This window comes from Chenopodium quinoa, unplaced genomic scaffold (assembly GCF_001683475.1).
Source record: "Chenopodium quinoa cultivar QQ74 unplaced genomic scaffold, ASM168347v1, whole genome shotgun sequence".
NCBI classification, from domain to species: Eukaryota; Viridiplantae; Streptophyta; class Magnoliopsida; order Caryophyllales; family Amaranthaceae; genus Chenopodium; species Chenopodium quinoa.
The window spans coordinates 647,640-666,388 of NW_018744996.1; the positions used below are offsets into that span (position 1 = coordinate 647,640).

An 18,749-nucleotide genomic window follows, 5' to 3' on the forward strand; every position below is an offset into this window, starting at 1 on the left:
CGGGATATAGGTCTTGAATATAGCCGGACGACCGTAGACACCTGCAAAACAACGAATATTCCGATTGACGAAATATTCGCCTCCGACAGTCAAGTTAGTGATCGGAAAACGAAAGTGTTTTAGAGAGAGAAAGTAGAGAGAAGTTAGAGCGATTTGCTTATGCAATAAATGATATGTCTCAATCCACCCCTCCCATCATAAATTATTGGGGTATTTATAGGGGTGGGAATGTGTGCCCTTTAGGGTCGGTGCCCTAAATAGGTGCAACCTGATTGGCGGCACAATCAGTGCAGGACATGTGTCCTTTGAGGGCGCTGCTATGACGCTTTTCTCGAGATTTGGGCCTCCTGATGTAAGGAGGCCTTCTCTCTTTCAGGTGCTCTTTTGTTGGGCACGTGTCATCTTCCTATTGAGACACATGTCGCCCTTTTATTGGGCCACGTGTCACTATGGGATTGGACCACGTGTCACTATGGGATTGGACTACGTGATGGGGTATTTTTACCCTAAACACACCCGACCCGAAATTGACCTAACCCAAACTTGACTCGATATCCGACTCGAAAAATACACGAAACCTAAATTGACTCAACGCGTATTAGATCTTAATGTTAGTTGACCCGAAATTGACCCGTTTGCCTAGACATGGCAATCCTGACCCGAACTTGACTTGAAAACAACAACCCAAAATCGACCGACCTAACCCAAAATTGGAAACACACGTTAAATCTTGAATACCATACAATTACATGTAGTATTCATCTATTAGGAACTTCTACCAAAAATTACACACGTTAAATCTTGAATTGTAATAGAAATAATATACTCCATTCGTTCTAGTTTATATTGCCTGTTTGTGTTTTTTCACGGTATTTAAGAAGTGGGAGGAAAAAGTGGATGAAGTAAATTGAAAAAAGTGAAAAGTACAATTATAGACAAAAGTTAGAGAGAGAAAGTGGAAAAAAGTACAAGGCAAATGGAAAATTCAAGGCTAATTTAGGAAGTACAATGAGTAAAGCTAAAAATTTTAATGGTATAATAGTCTTTACATACTATTCAAAAATAGAAACAGGAACAACATTTTGGGTTCCCAAAATAGAAAAACAGAAACTATAATATGGGACGAAAGGAGTAACACTTTTATCAATATTGGTATTCATACAATCATACATTGCGTGCATGAATGACTAGTGTTTTTTAGAGCAAGAAAGGGCAAGCCCCGAGGGTAAGAAACTGCAAAGAAGACTAAAAAACAAAAACACACAGCAAATGAGCAAAATAAATACGAAGTAATTAACTTTCAAAAAAAAAAAGTAACTATGAAGAGCTAAACTCTACTATTTCTCTAAAATTAGCCACCAAACAAAGTTTGGTCTAATGGTTAGGTTTGCCATCTCACTACCAAAAGGTTGTGGGATAAAACCCCGCTAAAGAATCTTCTTCAGGGCAGGAAATTCCTTGCCCTTCCTCCGCACTTCCAAACGGCGTTGTCCGCTAGCTCAAGGCGGGTTCACATGCACTAGACGAAAAAGGTAAAAAGGCACTAGTTCAAACCCCCCCTTTGGCACCGGTTTTGAACCGTTGGGGATTTGAGGGATGTCAAATCCATGAAAATTTGGCACCGGTTCAAAACCGGTGCGAAATACACTCTTTGGCACCGGTTAACCGGTGCCAATTACCCATGGCGCGCTTTTTTTATTTCAGTACAATAGGCACCGGTTTTGGCTTAGAACCGGTGCCAAAAGTCGCCCAATAGGCACCGGTTTTTACTTATAACCGGTGCCAAAAGTCCCAAAAACCGGTGAAAAAAAAATTTAGCACCGGTTCTTTTTAAAACCGGTGCCAAAAATGCCCAAAAAAAATATTTTTTTTTTTTTGCACTTAAATTGTACCAAATACTTATATATAATCATAATATATATAAAACACATATGTTTTCTTCAATAACTTGTAATATTACACATATACATAATAGGACTATATATATATTGTGTACATTGGAAATCTGAGCCCGTAAGCAGCATGACAAGTCTGTCCACGCCTAGCCCCTAGCCTGCAGATGGAGGAAGCCCGTATTCCAGAGCTCTAACAAAAGTCTCGTCTACAGTAGTAGCTTCCTTGCCTTCCTGATCCTGTGAACACGAAGCAATTTCATCACAATACAAGAACAAGTAACTCTGGTTTACTAGTAAGACAGAGCGCATGGAAGAGATAATAGTGCCTTAATTAAAATCCAATGACCAGCAAGGCAAACACTACAGAAGTCGGGGCCTGCAGTTCAAGGAATTCTAGGTAGATGTGATAGAAATGGGGAAATATAAAAGCTTTAGCACAGAGCCAAATTGGTATCTAGATAGATAGGCAGCCTGATTTTATAGCAAATTTTTTTTACCTGAAATCATACTTCACATTGTTTTAGGATGTACAAATCTAAAATTATCACTTGTGATCGTGCTACAGATGTACAGATCTAAAATTATCACTTGTGAGATAAGTTTGATAATATAAGCCTTCAGTAGCTATGTATAATCTGGATTTTCACTTGAATTCTATTATTCTTTGTGATCTTACACTCTAATTTAGAAACACGGTTAACAACCTAACACCACCACAAAAAAAAAAAAAAAAAAAAAAAAAAAAAAAAACGCTTAACAATTAAAACCAGTTTGGGTTTTTCTCTCCTGTGATATCAGAAGCAATAATTTGCCTTTTTTTTAAAAAAAAAAAAATAGCCTATATTCATTCTGCTAAAGTGACCTTGTGAAACATGTTAATTCTGGTTATATTGCAAATTACATTTGCTAATTCATACTCTGTAACCACTTAGCTTAAGCCAAAAGGAAAATAGAAGCATGACATATAAAGAAGATATGACCCGATGTAATGACGTATCAACAAAACAGATTCATCACTACACAAACAAGGAGCAACGAGGGGTTATTTTATTCCTCTACTTAGAAGTAAATAATGTCACATAAGTTTTAAGTAGTAGCTTCATATCTGAAACATACAGAAACTTTAGCTCTAGTGCTTTAGATTGTGCATTTTAATCAATAAAGACAGAGGTAGTAGGTTGGATTTAGGCAATCATAAATATTGGGACTTAAGGCATAGATGTTGTACGGTCTTTGATAGGGTGAATTCTGAAATAATTTAATCAATAAACCACAAATTTTCAAACTACATCATATTTCAATAAATATAATTAACACAAGAGGGATCCCAGTACAAAATTTTATGACTAATCAACACTATCATCCTCATACTAAGAGGATTGATGGTCTTGATACATAATTAATATCCAGAAAAAAAATCATTTTTTATTGGTGGAACTTTCACAAGTCTTCATTATTATAGGACAGAGATGCATTAAGTATTTCCTTTAATTATAGTGATACAATGTTGCATATGAAAATTCAATTAATATATAGATCATACCTCACGAGTGTCTTTTATGACGATAGAATTTGAAGAAGCTCCAATTTTAGACACTGATCTAATAAAAAACAGTTCCCTATCCTGCAAGTAAATAGATAGAATATTACAATATATTAAACCCTGTAAGTAAATGGATATAATATATTAAATTTTGCAAGTCAACGCCTATGGCAAGCAGTTGTTTCTATATTACAAAATTCATAAGCCTTGTCAATGTTCCACAGCACAAGAGCTGATCTGAATTAGCAATAAACTTGGAAACCGTCCCCTATTCTGTCCCAGAAGATTACAAGATATTTTCTGATAGTTTATAGAATATGCAGATTGTAGACAGTTAGAGAACCGAAGCTCAAATTGGTCAAACACTCAAACATGCATGTTGGCCACTACACAAATAGCAAGTGAGTAGAACAAAGACAGAGGTAGTATAGAGTAAAACATGCATGCACTCCTAATCTGATTAATTGCTTCTACAAATCTACTAACAAGTGGTGGTTGGTATAGAATAAAATGAGGTGTGCATATTAGCATGTACTCACTCTTTTCCAGTAAACTAATTAGAGAATATATCCAAGAATAAATTTATGTCAATAACAAATTAATAAGTACACAAGCACCAAGTAAATATCAGTTATATATGTTGTACTACAATTCAAATAACATAGATCTAGCCTATGTGACATTTGATACATTCAGAAAGCTATATGCTACTTGAGAACTGCTAGTTTGCTAAATGCTACGGAGTATAACAAAAATTACTGTTTACTGAAATATAAGTTTTCAACTATTCTATGTTTTATAGCTCATTTGAAATATATTGAGGGTAATTAAAGAAAAAGAAAACAAACAGTGGCAAAATGAATTGATTAAAAAAGCAAATGGATACAGAAATTTGTCTTAAAAACCTTCACTAAACAAAGCTAACAATGGAATTAGAAAGACTCATGCTCATCCAATTAGATATGAGATACTGTTAAAATCAACACCAAAAGTCAAGAAAAATATCACAATTTCTCATAGTCAGCCTGTGCGTTCCCTCCCAAATTTGTTTTCATGATAAAAACTCTATAAACCAATGACATAAAAGTGGCAAAACATCCGGATTATTATACTTACAAGGCATCAACAGTAAGCATTCTACCAATCTGGTGTCTTGAGTTGCCAGGGATTGAAAGTTGAACATGAGTCACTGGAAAGAACCTAATCAGTCAGCGGAAGCACAAATACAAGTCACCAACTAAACCATAATTAGTTCACACAACGAGAAACTATAAATACATCCAATTTTTCTATTAAAAAGCAGAGGAGAATTCATAGAGGAAGGCTCTAGATGAGAGTAGAACCTGTGCATTTCATTACAAAATGTTAGAAAAGAGAGCTTTCTAGAATCGGAAATGATAACCAACATGCCTTTCCCCACAACCTGCAGAAGGAATAAAATATGCATTCAATTACAATGCAAGAAAAGAGATGTAGCCATTATGAGCATTAACATGAGGGTTCCTTACATCATGTAAAACCTGTGAGTTATTTTGTCCATATATGTCGAAATATTGATCGGATTACTTTAAGGTCGAGTCGGGTTACTTTTTTACGCATCTAATTAAAAACCCCTGTCATAGTGATAACTGATAAACCCTTAAAAAAAACCTTGACCTAATAAGCATGAATAGCGATCTCTGCAAATCCTCATAGCAGCTACAATGTAAGCTAAGTTTGACTGATTTTGCAAATCTATTTATTCATGCAAGTTTTCACATAAACAAAATTTGAGTTTCTATATTGCTGTTTACAAGTGATGTGTATAGCAACTATAGCCCCTGTATCATAGACGATGAAACTCTACTGGTTCTTTGATAAGTAGGAAAAAAAGTTCTCTGATCTTAAACAAAGGAAAACTAAAGGTCTCACCCCCCTATAAAGTTTGGTAAATGATGTAGTTATTTTAAAACAAGTGAAGAATCACTCCCTACCTCGTCACATAGCTAAAGAATTAAGAGTTAAGACACGTCTAGAGGCCTATATACATTACCAAAGCACCCATAGAACTTTTCGAAAAGAAAAAAAGTTGTTCTATATATTTTTAATCCTTATGGCTTATGCAATGTCAAATTCACCAAACATAACTGTAGAAAATAAGAGAATAAATAGGTAGGAAAAGAGAAGTTAAGGAGTTTGAAGGCTTCAAACAACCAGCAAGCCATCTTAGAGATCAAGAGGAAAAGCTATATAGTCTAATATTTGCCAACTAACTGATCTATACATGTGTGGAATGCCACCTTAAAGCTACTTAATTTACTTCAGTCATTATGGGAGTTCCGTATCATAAAACCTATTGTGTACTACCTACCTTGACATACAGCATAAGTCATAACCACCATACCTAATCTTTACACAACAAAAACTTCAATATAAACTACTGCTCTCAATAAACATATTACTCTTACATTTATTTTGTATAAATGCTCTTAATATTAAATAAATAATGTGCAGTAATTTAATTAAATAAGGAATACTTACGAGACGATGATGAAAATTAGAAATAAAACCAAAACCCTAAAATAAAACCAGAACCCTAAAATTACAAAATTGAAAACCAAATCAACGACAAACCCTAGGTTCTGAAGAAATTCGGTAGATTAAGAAGACCACAATGGCCCAAATCTTACCTCGAAGCTGCTTCAATGGAGGTGAGAAAACTCAGAATGCGCTTCAATGGAGAATAGAGAGCACGAGTTCAATGGAGGAGAGATATGGAGAGAGAAGGAGGTGCATGCAGCTGCTTCAACGAAGATAGAGAGCTCAAAAACGGCTTCAATGGAGAAGGTGGGAATTCGGAGGTAGTGGCCTGGAAGAGAAGGTGAGAACGAGGGAAAAAACAAGTGTTGAAAAATCAGGGGGAAAGAAAAGAAGAAGAACTAGAAGCCCGGTTTATTTAATGGCACCGGTTCAAACCGGTGCTAACTACTATAGTTGGCACCGGTTTAAGACGAACCGGTGCCAACTCTATTGCTTTCTTCGGTTTTTTTTTTTTTTTTTTTTTTTGGTTGGCACCGGTTTCAACCGGTGCTAATTAGATTAGTTGGCACCGGTTTTGGTTGGAACCGGTGCCAACTCTAAATTTTCCAATCCCGCCCATTTCTTTTGGCACCGGTTTTCAAGAACCGGTGTTAAAGGCGGGGTGCCTATGTCAAAATTTATACTAGTGATGTGAGAGGTTCCAGCTTGATAGGGCCCTTTCCCTTACCTTTATAAAAAAATCCTCTAGAACCAACCTCTACAAAGGATATTAAGTGCAATTACTAGATATATCAAGGATCACTATTATAGAGATAATTAGTTCATTATTTTGGGTCGTCATTGTCTGTTGCTAGATATGATAAATGATCTTTGGGCTAGTCAAATAGTCCAAAGCCCAGTAAAATGGATCCTATGAGGTCACACACAAGGGTATTGAATTGAACAAGTATGAAGCCCATTAATGAGCCTCATGAGGTAATGACAAGCCATGTAAGGAGTAGGGCTAGTATAGTTAGAATTGGGTTAGGAGTTTGGACTTCACATGGACTCTAATTATATATGTGATATATAAATAGAGGCCATTCCTAGGGTTGAAATACAAGTCACAATTAACCTAAGCAGTAAATTGTGAAGTAAGCAACCAAACTCTCTCAATCCCTCTCTCACACGCCTCTTTCTCTCTCTCCCCTCCTCCGTACAACCGTACGGACCACCCAAGCAAGGTGGTTGCTTGTAGTGGTGGTGGTGGTGGTTCGTGGCTTGATCGTTTCCTTTCCTCTCCGTAGAAGGTGGCTCGAAATGTTCGTGCTCGACTAACTAGCATTAGTTCAATCTGTGCCCGTGGACCAAGTAGAGGAATCACGTTTGGGGTTCTAGATCTCCTCGTTGTTCTTGCTCGATCACTTGTGGAATCATGCTTCATAGGTACAATAGTGCGTTCTTTATGTGTTATGTTTGTAGATCCTGTTTAGGTGCTTATGAATATGATTTATGCAATTCCGCCTATAGTACCTAAAACCCTACACTAAGGACCTCCTACAATTACTAAATTCACTTTGTATGTTGTATTAGTCGTGTTTTCCATAAACCTATTACTATCTATTGGTGGCCAACATACGGTCTTTTAAGATTATGTTTATCTTATGTAGTTATAACATGTAATAGAAGTTATGTTTATGTATTTGAGATATAACAATTTGAGAGAAAAACTACCATATATATGATATTAAATCATCTGGAAAATATATTTGTGTGATATATTTTCTATATTGATATTAAGTAAATAATATTTTAAAGATATTTTACACTAAGAGATAATTTAAAGAATACGGAATTATGTATAGGATTTTTGGTAGTATTTCACAAAAAATTCTTTAGGATGTTGTAAGGTGTTAGGATCATTTCCTAATAATCGATTATAACTAGACTATCTTTTGTATAAATGGTCGACGATTAACTCAATAAGACGAGAAACTATTAACCTTCATCCAAAACTTATCAAGTTTAGAGAAACTTTACCCTTTCCTTCTTTCTTATTAGCATAGAGGAGCCATGATTGAGTATCGAAGTTGCAATTGTTTAGGAAAGTATACACAACATATAGGAGCTACTATTGGGTGCGATCATACCAACACTAATACACCGGATCCCATCAGAACTCCACAATTAAGCGTGCTTGGGCGAGAGTAGTACTAGAATGGGTGACCTCCTAAGAAGTCCTTATATTGCACCACTTTTTAAATAGGGCTTCCTAATAATTTTTTATCTTACCTTATATATATATGTGTGTGTGTGTGAAGCTACCATTGCCTAAGGGAGTATACACATCAAAGGTTATACCTCTAACCCTATTACGTGAGTCACATGATTACATGCTCGGGATTCTGCACAAATATTAGAAAATTGTTTCTTGAAATTGCCATTAATTGCACCGGTAAGTTCTTTCAATTACACACAACACGTGCCTTAGAGGGCAAAAGCTTTATTAATAAAAATCAACATGAGCCCAACACAACACAACTTAATTTATTAACACGTGTTAGACACAACTCGCATGAACATAAAGGCCTTGTTTGGCAAATTGCTGTTGGCGGTTGGCTGGTTCACTTGGCTTGTTTGACTAGCTGGAATATTTGGCTATTTATAAGAGCTTTTGAAATTGGCTGTTTAAGCTGGCTGTTTATAAAGGTGTTTGGTAAATTTATTTGTTGGCTGTTGACTGTTTATTAGATAATTTGTGGGTCAACAAGCCAAAAGCCAACAATAAAAGCTACTCATAGTAGCTTTTTCATTTTGGCTTAAAAGTCAGCTTTTTCGCTAATTAAAAAGCCAATTATCAAGCACATTTTTTGACTATTTAACCACATAAATAAGCCAATAGCCAATAACTAACCAAAAAGCCATTTACCAAACAGGGTCAATGCATAATATTACATGAAAGTCACAAAGGATAATATAATAAATGCGATAATAAAAAATCAAGATTATCAGAACAATGGGACTGCAGGAGGGGGTAATTCGAGAAGGTACATGATGTACATCATCACAATCACAACTCACAAGGCCCCAACTGCCTAATGCCTATCCCAAGGCTTATGAATCGTACCCCTTACGAAAACCACCCACCAATTTAAAAAAATCGGTCAAATGAGTCGGCGAGTTGCCGACTAACTCAAGCACTAGGCTCACGCTAACTCGACACCAAAACCAACCATGCATTTATAAAACACAACAATATACGAAGTAATATTTTCTCTGTCCTCAACTTTGCTCTTATCATCATCCTTTTTCTTTTTTTCCCGAAATGTCCCTGTCATTCTTAATCATCTTCCACTTGTGAGATTTTTCTTATGTTTATCTTAGATTTTTCCATTTTCATCTACTAATAATACTACCCTCAACTACCTTTTTCTTTTTATTTATACGTTTTATTATAGTAAAGGATTCTACCTTTTTTTTTTCCATCAAATTTTAATACCATTTCTATTATTAATTATAACTACCAATATTGTTATTAATATTTACTTTATTTTTCTTTCTTTCTTCAAATTTTGAAATTCTTAGTTTTCCTCGATTATCTAGATCGTCACCAAACCCTAATTATTTTCCCCCTTTTCCAGATCTTATAACCAGGTTAATTCTCCCTTTTTATCCTTTTACCCTTTTTTAATTTTATAAGTCTCCGATCTATATGTTGGTTGATCTTTTTTATTTTAATTTTATTTTCTGGGTATGTTTTTAATTTTAATTTGATTATTTGTTGGGATTTATGTTGATTGTGTTTAATTTTGATGGGATGTTTTGATTTTATAGTCGAATCTGGACTGTTTGTATTGTATAATTGTATTATTAGATGTGTTAAGATTTTTATATTTTTTTGATTTGTGTGTTGTTTGATTGGGTATTTTTAGTGGTGTTTTCAATATTATTTGATGTATTTTTTGTTAGGTTGAAGTTTACTGGATTTATCATGGGTTCAAGCTTAATAACTGCTGATGCTTCCGATTCATCTGTATGTTGATCTGGGTTTTCTGAAACCCTTTGTAATTTATTATTCTTTTTAGGAGTGGGGTTATAATTTATTTTTATTTTTATTTAAAATAGTGAAATTATTTATCTTGTGTATTCGAAGAAGAGGGATTTTTTTATTTTTATTTTTTTTGGTTTTAAATTTTTATTCTCAATAGTGAAATTATAATTTTCTGTGTATTCGAAACAGGGGTTCTAATTAGTTTATTTTTTATTTTTATTCCCTATAGTGAAATTATGAATTTTGTGTATCCGCAGAAGTGGAAGTTAATGCTTTGATATTGTACCTGTTATTGATTGATTTGTTGGCGATGTTGTTCTGCAACCCTCTTCATAGTCTTAATTTAGTTATTAAGATACATATGCTGATATGTTGAAGCTCCTTCAGTTTTGTTTGTAAATTTTTTTTGGCAAGCGAGTAATCTTTATGCGTTAATTGATGTTTATATGCTGATTTGTTAAAGTTCTTAAGTTTAGAGCATGCTTAGTAAACTTTTTGGGTGCTGTTAAGAGCTTGGAATCTCCATGGCTTAATTTTGATTCATATAATCATATGTTGAAGATTTTAGGTCTAGTACATGCCACGTAACTTGTAAGCTCATTTGCTACAAATTTTGATAATTTTTATGGCTCACTAAATAAGATTCTTATGTTGATGTACTGAAGTTTTTTTTGGTTTCGATCATGCTTTGTAAACTTTCGTGGCTATTATAGCTATACTTAAAAAAAAGATTCATATGCTGAGATGTTGTTGAAGTTTCTTTGCTTTCAAACATGCTTTGTAACCTTTCTTGGCTATTACTAAGCTTGACAAGAGCTAGGAATCTACATTGTTAATTAAGATTCTTATGGTGATGTGCTGTAGTCTTTAGATTTTAATATATACTCCGTACTTTGTAAGCTTAGTCGGCAGCCAGGGTTGTTAAGGGTCGGGAATTTTCATGGTTGTTAAAATATATATGCTTATATGTAGAAGCTCTTTGGTTTTGAACATGCCTTGTGGCTTATTGGTATACTGTCGAGCTTGTAGATTGGTTTCTAATACTCTGTATTTATTAGCCCAATCAAGCTCATGCAGCTTCTTAAGCACCAGTTTTTTGATTTAGCTGCTGGTGTTTGATTGATGGTGTTAGATTCTGGCAGGTTTAAGATTGCTGGGTGTTCTGAATTTGATGGATGTTGAATATTCTTTCTCAACAGGAAAAATTAAAAAGATGGATCATAATGAGACAGGATGCCAAGCACCAGAGCGCCCAACTTTGTGCATTAATAATTGTGGCTTCTTTGGTCATGCAGCCACAAGGAATATGTGTTCCAAATGTCACCGAGAAACAGTGCTCAAGGATGAACAGGCAAGGTTTGCAGCCTCTTCCATTGAAAACATAGTGAATGGGAACAACAAGGGCAAAGAGGCTGTTGTTGTGCCTGCTGCTTCTGTTGATGTAAAATCTGGAGAGGTAGAGACAAAAGTTGTAAATGTTCAAGCTGCTAGCGAGTCAATTGTTGGACAGCCTTCTGAGGACAAGAAAGCGGGTCCAAGTAGATGTTTAACTTGCCGTAAGCGTGTTGGTTTGACTGGTTTTAGTTGCAGGTGTGGTAACCTGTTTTGTGCCGCTCACCGGTACTCTGACAAGCATGATTGTCCCTTCGATTACCAGTCTGCTGCTCAAAATGCCATAGCTAAAGCCAATCCAATCATCAAGGCAGACAAGCTCGATAAAATCTAGAAGCATGATGACAAGTCACCAGTTTCTTTCTATCGTTGTTTTTCGCTTTTAGTATTGCTGCTTTCCTTGTTAGAAACTATTATGTCTATAAATGTATGACAGGGGGCAGTCACAGAGGTGCACTCACCTTGTTTGCCAACTGGGTTGGCCACCTCTGCACCAGTTTGTAAGTACTTATTTGCTGGTTTGTGGCACTTTGATAATTAATTTGCGAGTTTGGGTATTATCTCTATGATCACTTCTGCATATTTTTTGGTTTCACAAAATTTGACGTGTTGCTGGGTTATTGAATTTTTTTTTTCTTTTCTTATTTCAATACTTAAGATCACCATCATTGCTGGTTTTGAAAGTGTTGTGGTGAAGAGAAATTTGAAGTTCCATTCAAAAGGAAGAACGTGATCAATACCTTTTGGCTCAAAATTTCAAACAAGGTAACTGATTTGTTTGGAAGGGGGTGGAGTTTACAGCCATATATATTTATAGCTTACAAAACCAAAGAATTTATGTAGGAGACAAGCTTTTATGGCAGTTTGGCTTCAGGGTGTATATAATTGGCAGTAATGTTTGATTTTTATATCTGTGGGGATGTCTAACAATGCCTGTGGTAATGGCGTAATGCTACTCTATTTCCAAGTTTGTGCTGATATATAATTTAAATTACAAGTTTATATTGCAGCACATTACCATATTTGGATTGATCATAGGTTAGCATCGCCTTAGACATTGTCATGGTACTTGCAAAACTGCATAGAGAATAATTACATTACTGCCACTTATTTTCATTTAGTTCTCTAGTCATCTAAACAGGCCGTAAGTGTTTTCATTTTTTGGTATGAGTTGTTTATAAAAATAACCCTTAGTTAAGGAGCTGTCAATATGCCAGCCTTGCCAGGAACTGTAATTTTAGAAAGAAGTTTTTTTTTTTTTTTTTTTTTATTTTTTTATAATTTGCAGGTGTGCTGGTATTCAGTGTACACAACCTTCAATAGCGTTTTCCTTCTCTCTTTTTTTTGTCTTGTACAATATTCAGTTTACTTTCTTCATTCTGTTATTTTACAGTTGCATTTGATCTTGCTATTGAGGTCTAGGGGCTTAGCTCCTAAATTAGTATGGCTTCTGTCTTGTTGCATTTTATGTTCATAAGAGCAGAAGTAATTAATCAATTGATTAAGGATTCCCTCAAAGCTGTTGACAGATTTTGATCTGTGATATCGTTCGTGGAGGAGGGTATCATTTATCTATTTTTGTGGAGGTTTAGTTTTAGAAATACTTCACTTATGCTGAAGTCTGACGATTTGATGGTTAAGCTCTTGTAGCTCCATTTATCCAAGATTTTTGGTTTGCCATATTATTAGGTGCTGAGCAGGCTGACAATTGATAATGCTATCAGGGTGAGGCTATATAAATGGATGTGAAAGGAGGTACGAGTGATGTGAGTTGTAGAAATCGTACAATGCTGATTTTTTTTTAAGAAAATTGTCCAGGTTATTCTTATTGTGGGCAGGAAAGCTGTAAATTGAAAGTCGTTTGGGTGTTGGTGAAGAGGAAGTACCACCCATAGCTTTAGGAAGATGGTTATTATTTAAGAATGATGTGGAGAGATTATAAGACTTAACTGGTTTGTGATGATGATGAGGGAAAATACCATGCTGTTGCTTCTGGGTTTCTTAATACTACAGGGTATCATAGTTAAGTGATCGTGTGTTTTTCTCTTATGTTGGATTAATTCATGTGAGGCTGTGACAGGTAGGTAATAGGTTGATCCTGTTTTAGTGGTGGTTTATGCGATCGTTTAGCATTTTGCTCTCGGTGTTTCACGTGTGTTCACATGTTAATGATTTTTAATACTGCAAGGGTAGGGTCTAGCATTTGGTAAGTTGGTAGCCTTGTTTTCTTTTTTTTTTTTTTTTTTTTTTTTTGATATGGTATTCTATTGCAAATATTATTATTATTATTTTTTTCCTGTGACCAATGATCACTGCTAAACACCACAAGGGTGAAACCTAGATCTTCAGTCTGGTATTCTATTGCATTTATCTTTTCTTGACTGACGATCACTGCTCATCACCAGGGTGAAACCTAAAACTTCTCTCTCTTTATACTGTATTTGCCCAATACTGTATTTCTTTGTTAGCTGGTTGATATTTTCTGTTCTTGCTACAGTCGTAGTTTAGGGAAGCATAGAATGGAAACCATAGCAATGCTGTTCTAGTTTTGTAGCGATCGATGTGGAGTTATCGTGATTCACAGGACGGTGAGACGAAATATCCGTAGTGTGCACGTTTTGGTGTATGTTACATGTAGATATGATTCATGCAGTAGTATGCAGAAGCGTAATGAAATTAAGAGGTCAGTGTGTTCCATTCATTTGTGTACAGCGCGGCTCAATGACCTTCCGACTGACCTAGTTGGATCAGGATTTGACTATTTATGTTTGAAAACTATACAAATTTTCAAATCAGAAGCATTGCCATTATAAAACTACTTGTAGGAGGATCTAGGTGATGGAGGGACTTCCCCCAAGTGATCGGGGTTTGATTCCTCATCTCCCATTCTTGTGATAGGGTGGGAGTCTTTCCCGTATCTTACCGTTAAAAAAATAAAAATAAAACTACTTGTTGGTTTGGAAACAAGCTAATGCGGTTACAACCTAAGATAAGGCAAGACCCTTTGAGCTTAAAATTGGACAATTATCTGAACAATATAACCTCTAAACATTTTTTTGTTGGTCTTCAATGTGATGTACCATTGAATACAAGTATAGAAGTACTATTGCTGGATGTAACTTTGAATCCAAGGACAACTAAACTAACTCATTTCGTGACTTTGCGGTTTAAAGTTCAAGCATTTACATGTGTTTGAGAGTAGGAGATTTCACTATCTTGCTCCTCTAATGTATTACATCTATTTCATATTATGTGTAACAAATGAGTTTGCATAAACTCCTAGACAATTTTGTTTCTGAGTGTTGAATTGAGAGAAAAAGAATAAAGATAATAATGTATGTGATGAGGAGATAACTAGAGTGAATTGACAGGTTAAAAGGGAAATAAAACATTTGTTGCACATAATGTATACTCCATCCTCTCACATCATATTTCCTGTTTTTTGGAGACCTAAAATGTTGTTCTGATTTCTATTGTTGGATAGTATATAAAGATCATTATACCTTTATTTTTGTAAAACTATATTCATTGAGCTTTCTAAATTACCCTTAAATATTTCACATGCCTTGTATTTTTTTTTCCACTTTCTCTCTAACTTTTGTCTATAATTGTACTTTTTTTTTATTTTTTATTTATTATTTTTTTTTTTAAAAATGTACTTCATCCATTTTCTCCTTTTATTTCTTAAATACCGTGAAAAAAACACAAATAGGAACTATAAACTGAGACGGAGGGAGTAACTACTTTTAGTAAATGTTGTACATAATATAAAACGGAAGTAGTATTTATATTTGTCTTCAATGTGATATACCAATGAGTACAACTATACAATTACGATGGTAAATTGTTGGATGTAAATATGAATCTAAAGACAACTAAACTAAATCAAAGGACAAAATACGAGTTTATTTTCATGGTAATCAAAATTTGATTATTTAAGGGCATAAATGTCAATTTATGTCTTTAAGTATGGACAATTATGTAATTTCAACTGCAAAAAAATATTAACACTAAATCTTGAACAAAACGGCGGTAATTAACGAAGATAAAGCTGAAGCAACAATGGAGAAAATTCAATGGACAAAATCAAGCTCAATGAAAGCTTCAATAGAGGACATGGTCACCCTTATCCTTTGGGGTTGACCATACCCTTAATTTACCCTTTTTCATAGAATTTTCGTTTAAATTTGGCGGTCGGTGGAAGGTGGTGTTGACAATGTCGGTGGAAGATGGTGTTGAAAATGTCAAAAACGGTGGTAATTGTGGTGTCGGTGGAAGGAGGAAGAAGGTGGAGGAAGAAGAAGATAGCTTTAATTGAGGCTGAAGCATTTGACGGAGGACGAAAGATGCCATTAACATTGTCACTAGAAAATACAGCTTTAAAACACTAACTTGAGCAACAACAGTATGATATGTAAGGTAATACTGTTCAAGTTATTTACAAAATGACCATTAGATAAACAAGATATGTTTATCATTATGATGATTAATGGGGGTGGCCTCAGATCAAAGTCACAGGTTCAAGTCTCTTCATTTACCTATATTTTTTAGAGTAGGAGATTTCCTCATATGTCCCATTTATTATCAAGCTATTGTGAACTTGCTTGGATTTCATGAAAGGTGCTGGTTCTTACAATAATTAAAAAACCTTGTACATAGAATTTGAAATTCATTGCCTATTGATGTTTGTTTTTGTATCAAAGACAAAAAATAAAAATAAAAAAATAGGATAATCCTACAAGGGCTGGATTAATAAAACCAGTGTTAAAGTTTTTAGATTGGTTCGTATCTAATTATATATATTTTTATACACAAATTTCTATATGTGGCTGGTCACACTGTGTGACATAGCATTATAAGGTTACTTCGATAGTGTTATAAGGTTTACTCAGTAAGTGTTTTAGGGGTTACTCAGTATGTAATACAGGGGTTACTCTATTAGTGTTGTAAGGATTACTTTTTTCTTTCACAAGTGGTCACATGGTGTAGCTAGCCGCACACAAAGAACGCTGATTTTATACGAATCTATTAAAAAAAAAAAAACCAAGTGTAGTTATCTATTTTTGAAAGTCTAAATATAAGAGCTTATAATACAAAAAATCTTCCAAGGAAGGAGAAATTAAGCACTTAAGAGACTTAAATTAGGGCCGGCAAACGTATTAGGTCGGGTTCGTGTTCGGGTTAATTGATTTCAGGTCAGCTACTTCCCAATCCGAACTCGATCCATTTAACTTTTTGGGTTGAAAACCTCAACACAAATCTGATATTTTCGAGTTCGGTTCAGCCCAAAATTGACCTTATTTGACCTGGATTTTTATTTGGGTTTAAATCAGGTTGCTTTAACATGACCTGATTTTTTTTTCCATTTAATAATCTAATTTTTTCACCTGATATTTCTTCAAACATACAAGTTCATAGGTTCAGTAGTTCAATTAGGTAAACCTTATAAGTTAGGTAAATCATATTCCCTCCATATTTTATCACTTGCTCCACTTTCTTTTTGCGGCCGTATTTTATTACTTGCTCTATTTACTTTTTTGAAAACTTTAAACAATATTTTACTATTTCCCCCCCTCCCACCATCGGTCCCCTTATATCTTATTTATTTATCATATTCTTTCTCCTCCCCACTTATACTCACTTTTGGTTTTTTGATTTTTTTATTCTTCAACCAACCTCACTTCCACCATATTTTATTACTTTTCACTATTCCTCCTAAAACTCCGTGAATGGATAAATGGAGCAAGTAATAAAATGTGGAGGGATCGGAGTATTAATTATATGAACAAGAATTAGGTAAACCGTATAAATTATATCAACAAAACAACAACAATAGATATTAATAACATAAATTTTAAGTGTATTTAACTTGTAATTTAATATGAACAACAACAAAAAATCTAAAAGCAAAACAATACAATAACGCATAAAAAAAAATTCGAAATTAGCAAACTATTTTCTCTGTTTCTATTTACTTGACTAATATTCCTATAATGGAAATATCGTACTCCCTCTGTTTTATTTTTTTAATTTTTTTTTATTTGCATCACTTGGGAGTGCACGGAGTTTTAGGAGAGTAATATAATATTATGAGTGGGTGAATAAATTATTATAGTAAAAGTAAGATAGAGACCATGAAAGAGAAAGTATGTGAGAGATGATAGATATTTTTATTATTTAAGTGGGTCCATGAAAGAAAGAGAAATGATAAAATAATTTAAGTGGGGTTTAAAGTAAGAGAGAGAAATGATAAAATATGGTATAAAGTTACCAAATATAGAAGTGATGCATTTAAAAAAAACACTCATAAAAGGGAAGTTATGCAAATAAGAAAAAACGGAGGGAGTATTACTTGACCCATACTATATTTGATAAGTTTTTGGTAGAGAAATTGTGGTAAATTACACATATAAAGTGCATATGAGGACAACTTTTGGGGGGTAATAAAGTAAGTCATGTGCAACAAGGGCTAAAAACTACAATTTCTCTCTCCTCTCCTTAAATATTGTGCCAAAGGCTATGGGTCAAGTATACAGAAACGCAAAAAGTACATTATAAATTGATGAAGAACACTTGTCACTTGTAACTTGAAGTGTGATGTCCGTGAAGGAGAGGAAGACGTAGAGAGGCAAAGGATTTTAGGAATTGATTTCTTGAGAGTTAAAGAGAGAAAATTGAGAGAAAAAATGGAATATGAGAGAGAAAGTGAGCTTGTTCAGCTGAGTAGGGATGACAGTGAGTTGGGTCAAATAGGAGACCTGCCCCATATCCGTCCCAGCGGAGCGGGGATAGAGGGAGGTTTGGCGGGTGATGGGACGGGGATGGGTATAAAAAGTGTACCTGCCACGGGTAATGGGGTGGGTATTGATTTTAGAGTAAACCCGCCCCATCACCCACCTCATATCCGACTTATACTAATTTTTGTTAAGGTTGAAACAAACTTGGAAGAGTCTAAAATCTTGATACTATAATAATATAATAATAAAAAAAATGGTTAAATTTATGACATTAACGCCGTATGATCCTGTTAAATAGATGAAAAAAGAGATTTGTTAGAAATAATAATTCTTCATATTATTGTGATATAATATAGCATTATGGTAGTGGGTTTGGAGCGGGTTTTATGGATATACAAATGGGTGGTGGGGCGGAGATGGATATTAGCTTGTACCCGGCGAGGCGGGTATGGATGTAGATATTGTATCTGCCATGGGTGGTGAGGTAGGGATGGGAACAAAATTTTTAGGTGGGGATGGATGTGGAGGTACCATCCTCCGCATCCGACCCGCCCATTGCCATCTTTACAGCTGAGAGGAGTGAGAGGATTTAGGGATTTAGTTTTTATATGGAGCTATATTCGGGCTTGGGC

General features: G+C 34.7%; 1 protein-coding gene and 1 long non-coding RNA gene across 3 annotated transcripts; one reads left to right on the forward strand and one right to left on the reverse strand.

Annotated features, from left to right (window-relative positions):
- Positions 1–1,939: 1,939 nt before the first annotated feature.
- On the reverse strand, positions 1,940–6,369 carry LOC110707221. Its single transcript, XR_002508446.1, has 5 exons — positions 6,108–6,369; positions 4,782–4,861; positions 4,555–4,638; positions 3,439–3,519; positions 1,940–2,132 (listed from the first exon to the last, which is right to left on the reverse strand). It is a non-coding gene; the product is annotated as an uncharacterized LOC110707221 (long non-coding RNA).
- Positions 6,370–9,190: 2,821 nt separating this feature from the next.
- On the forward strand, positions 9,191–11,962 carry LOC110707222 (zinc finger A20 and AN1 domain-containing stress-associated protein 8-like). 2 transcript variants are annotated; one of them, XM_021885227.1, is made up of 3 exons: positions 9,191–9,591; positions 9,907–9,970; positions 11,188–11,962. In XM_021885227.1, exon 3 carries the CDS (start codon positions 11,202–11,204, stop codon positions 11,712–11,714), a length of 513 nt encoding a protein of 170 aa, XP_021740919.1. In that variant the 5' UTR covers positions 9,191–9,591; positions 9,907–9,970; positions 11,188–11,201; the 3' UTR covers positions 11,715–11,962. The 2 variants fall into 2 exon arrangements, with proteins under 2 accessions (XP_021740919.1, XP_021740918.1); XM_021885226.1 differs by lacking the exon at positions 9,907–9,970 and having other exon boundaries at positions 9,192–9,591.
- Positions 11,963–18,749: the final 6,787 nt, after the last annotated feature.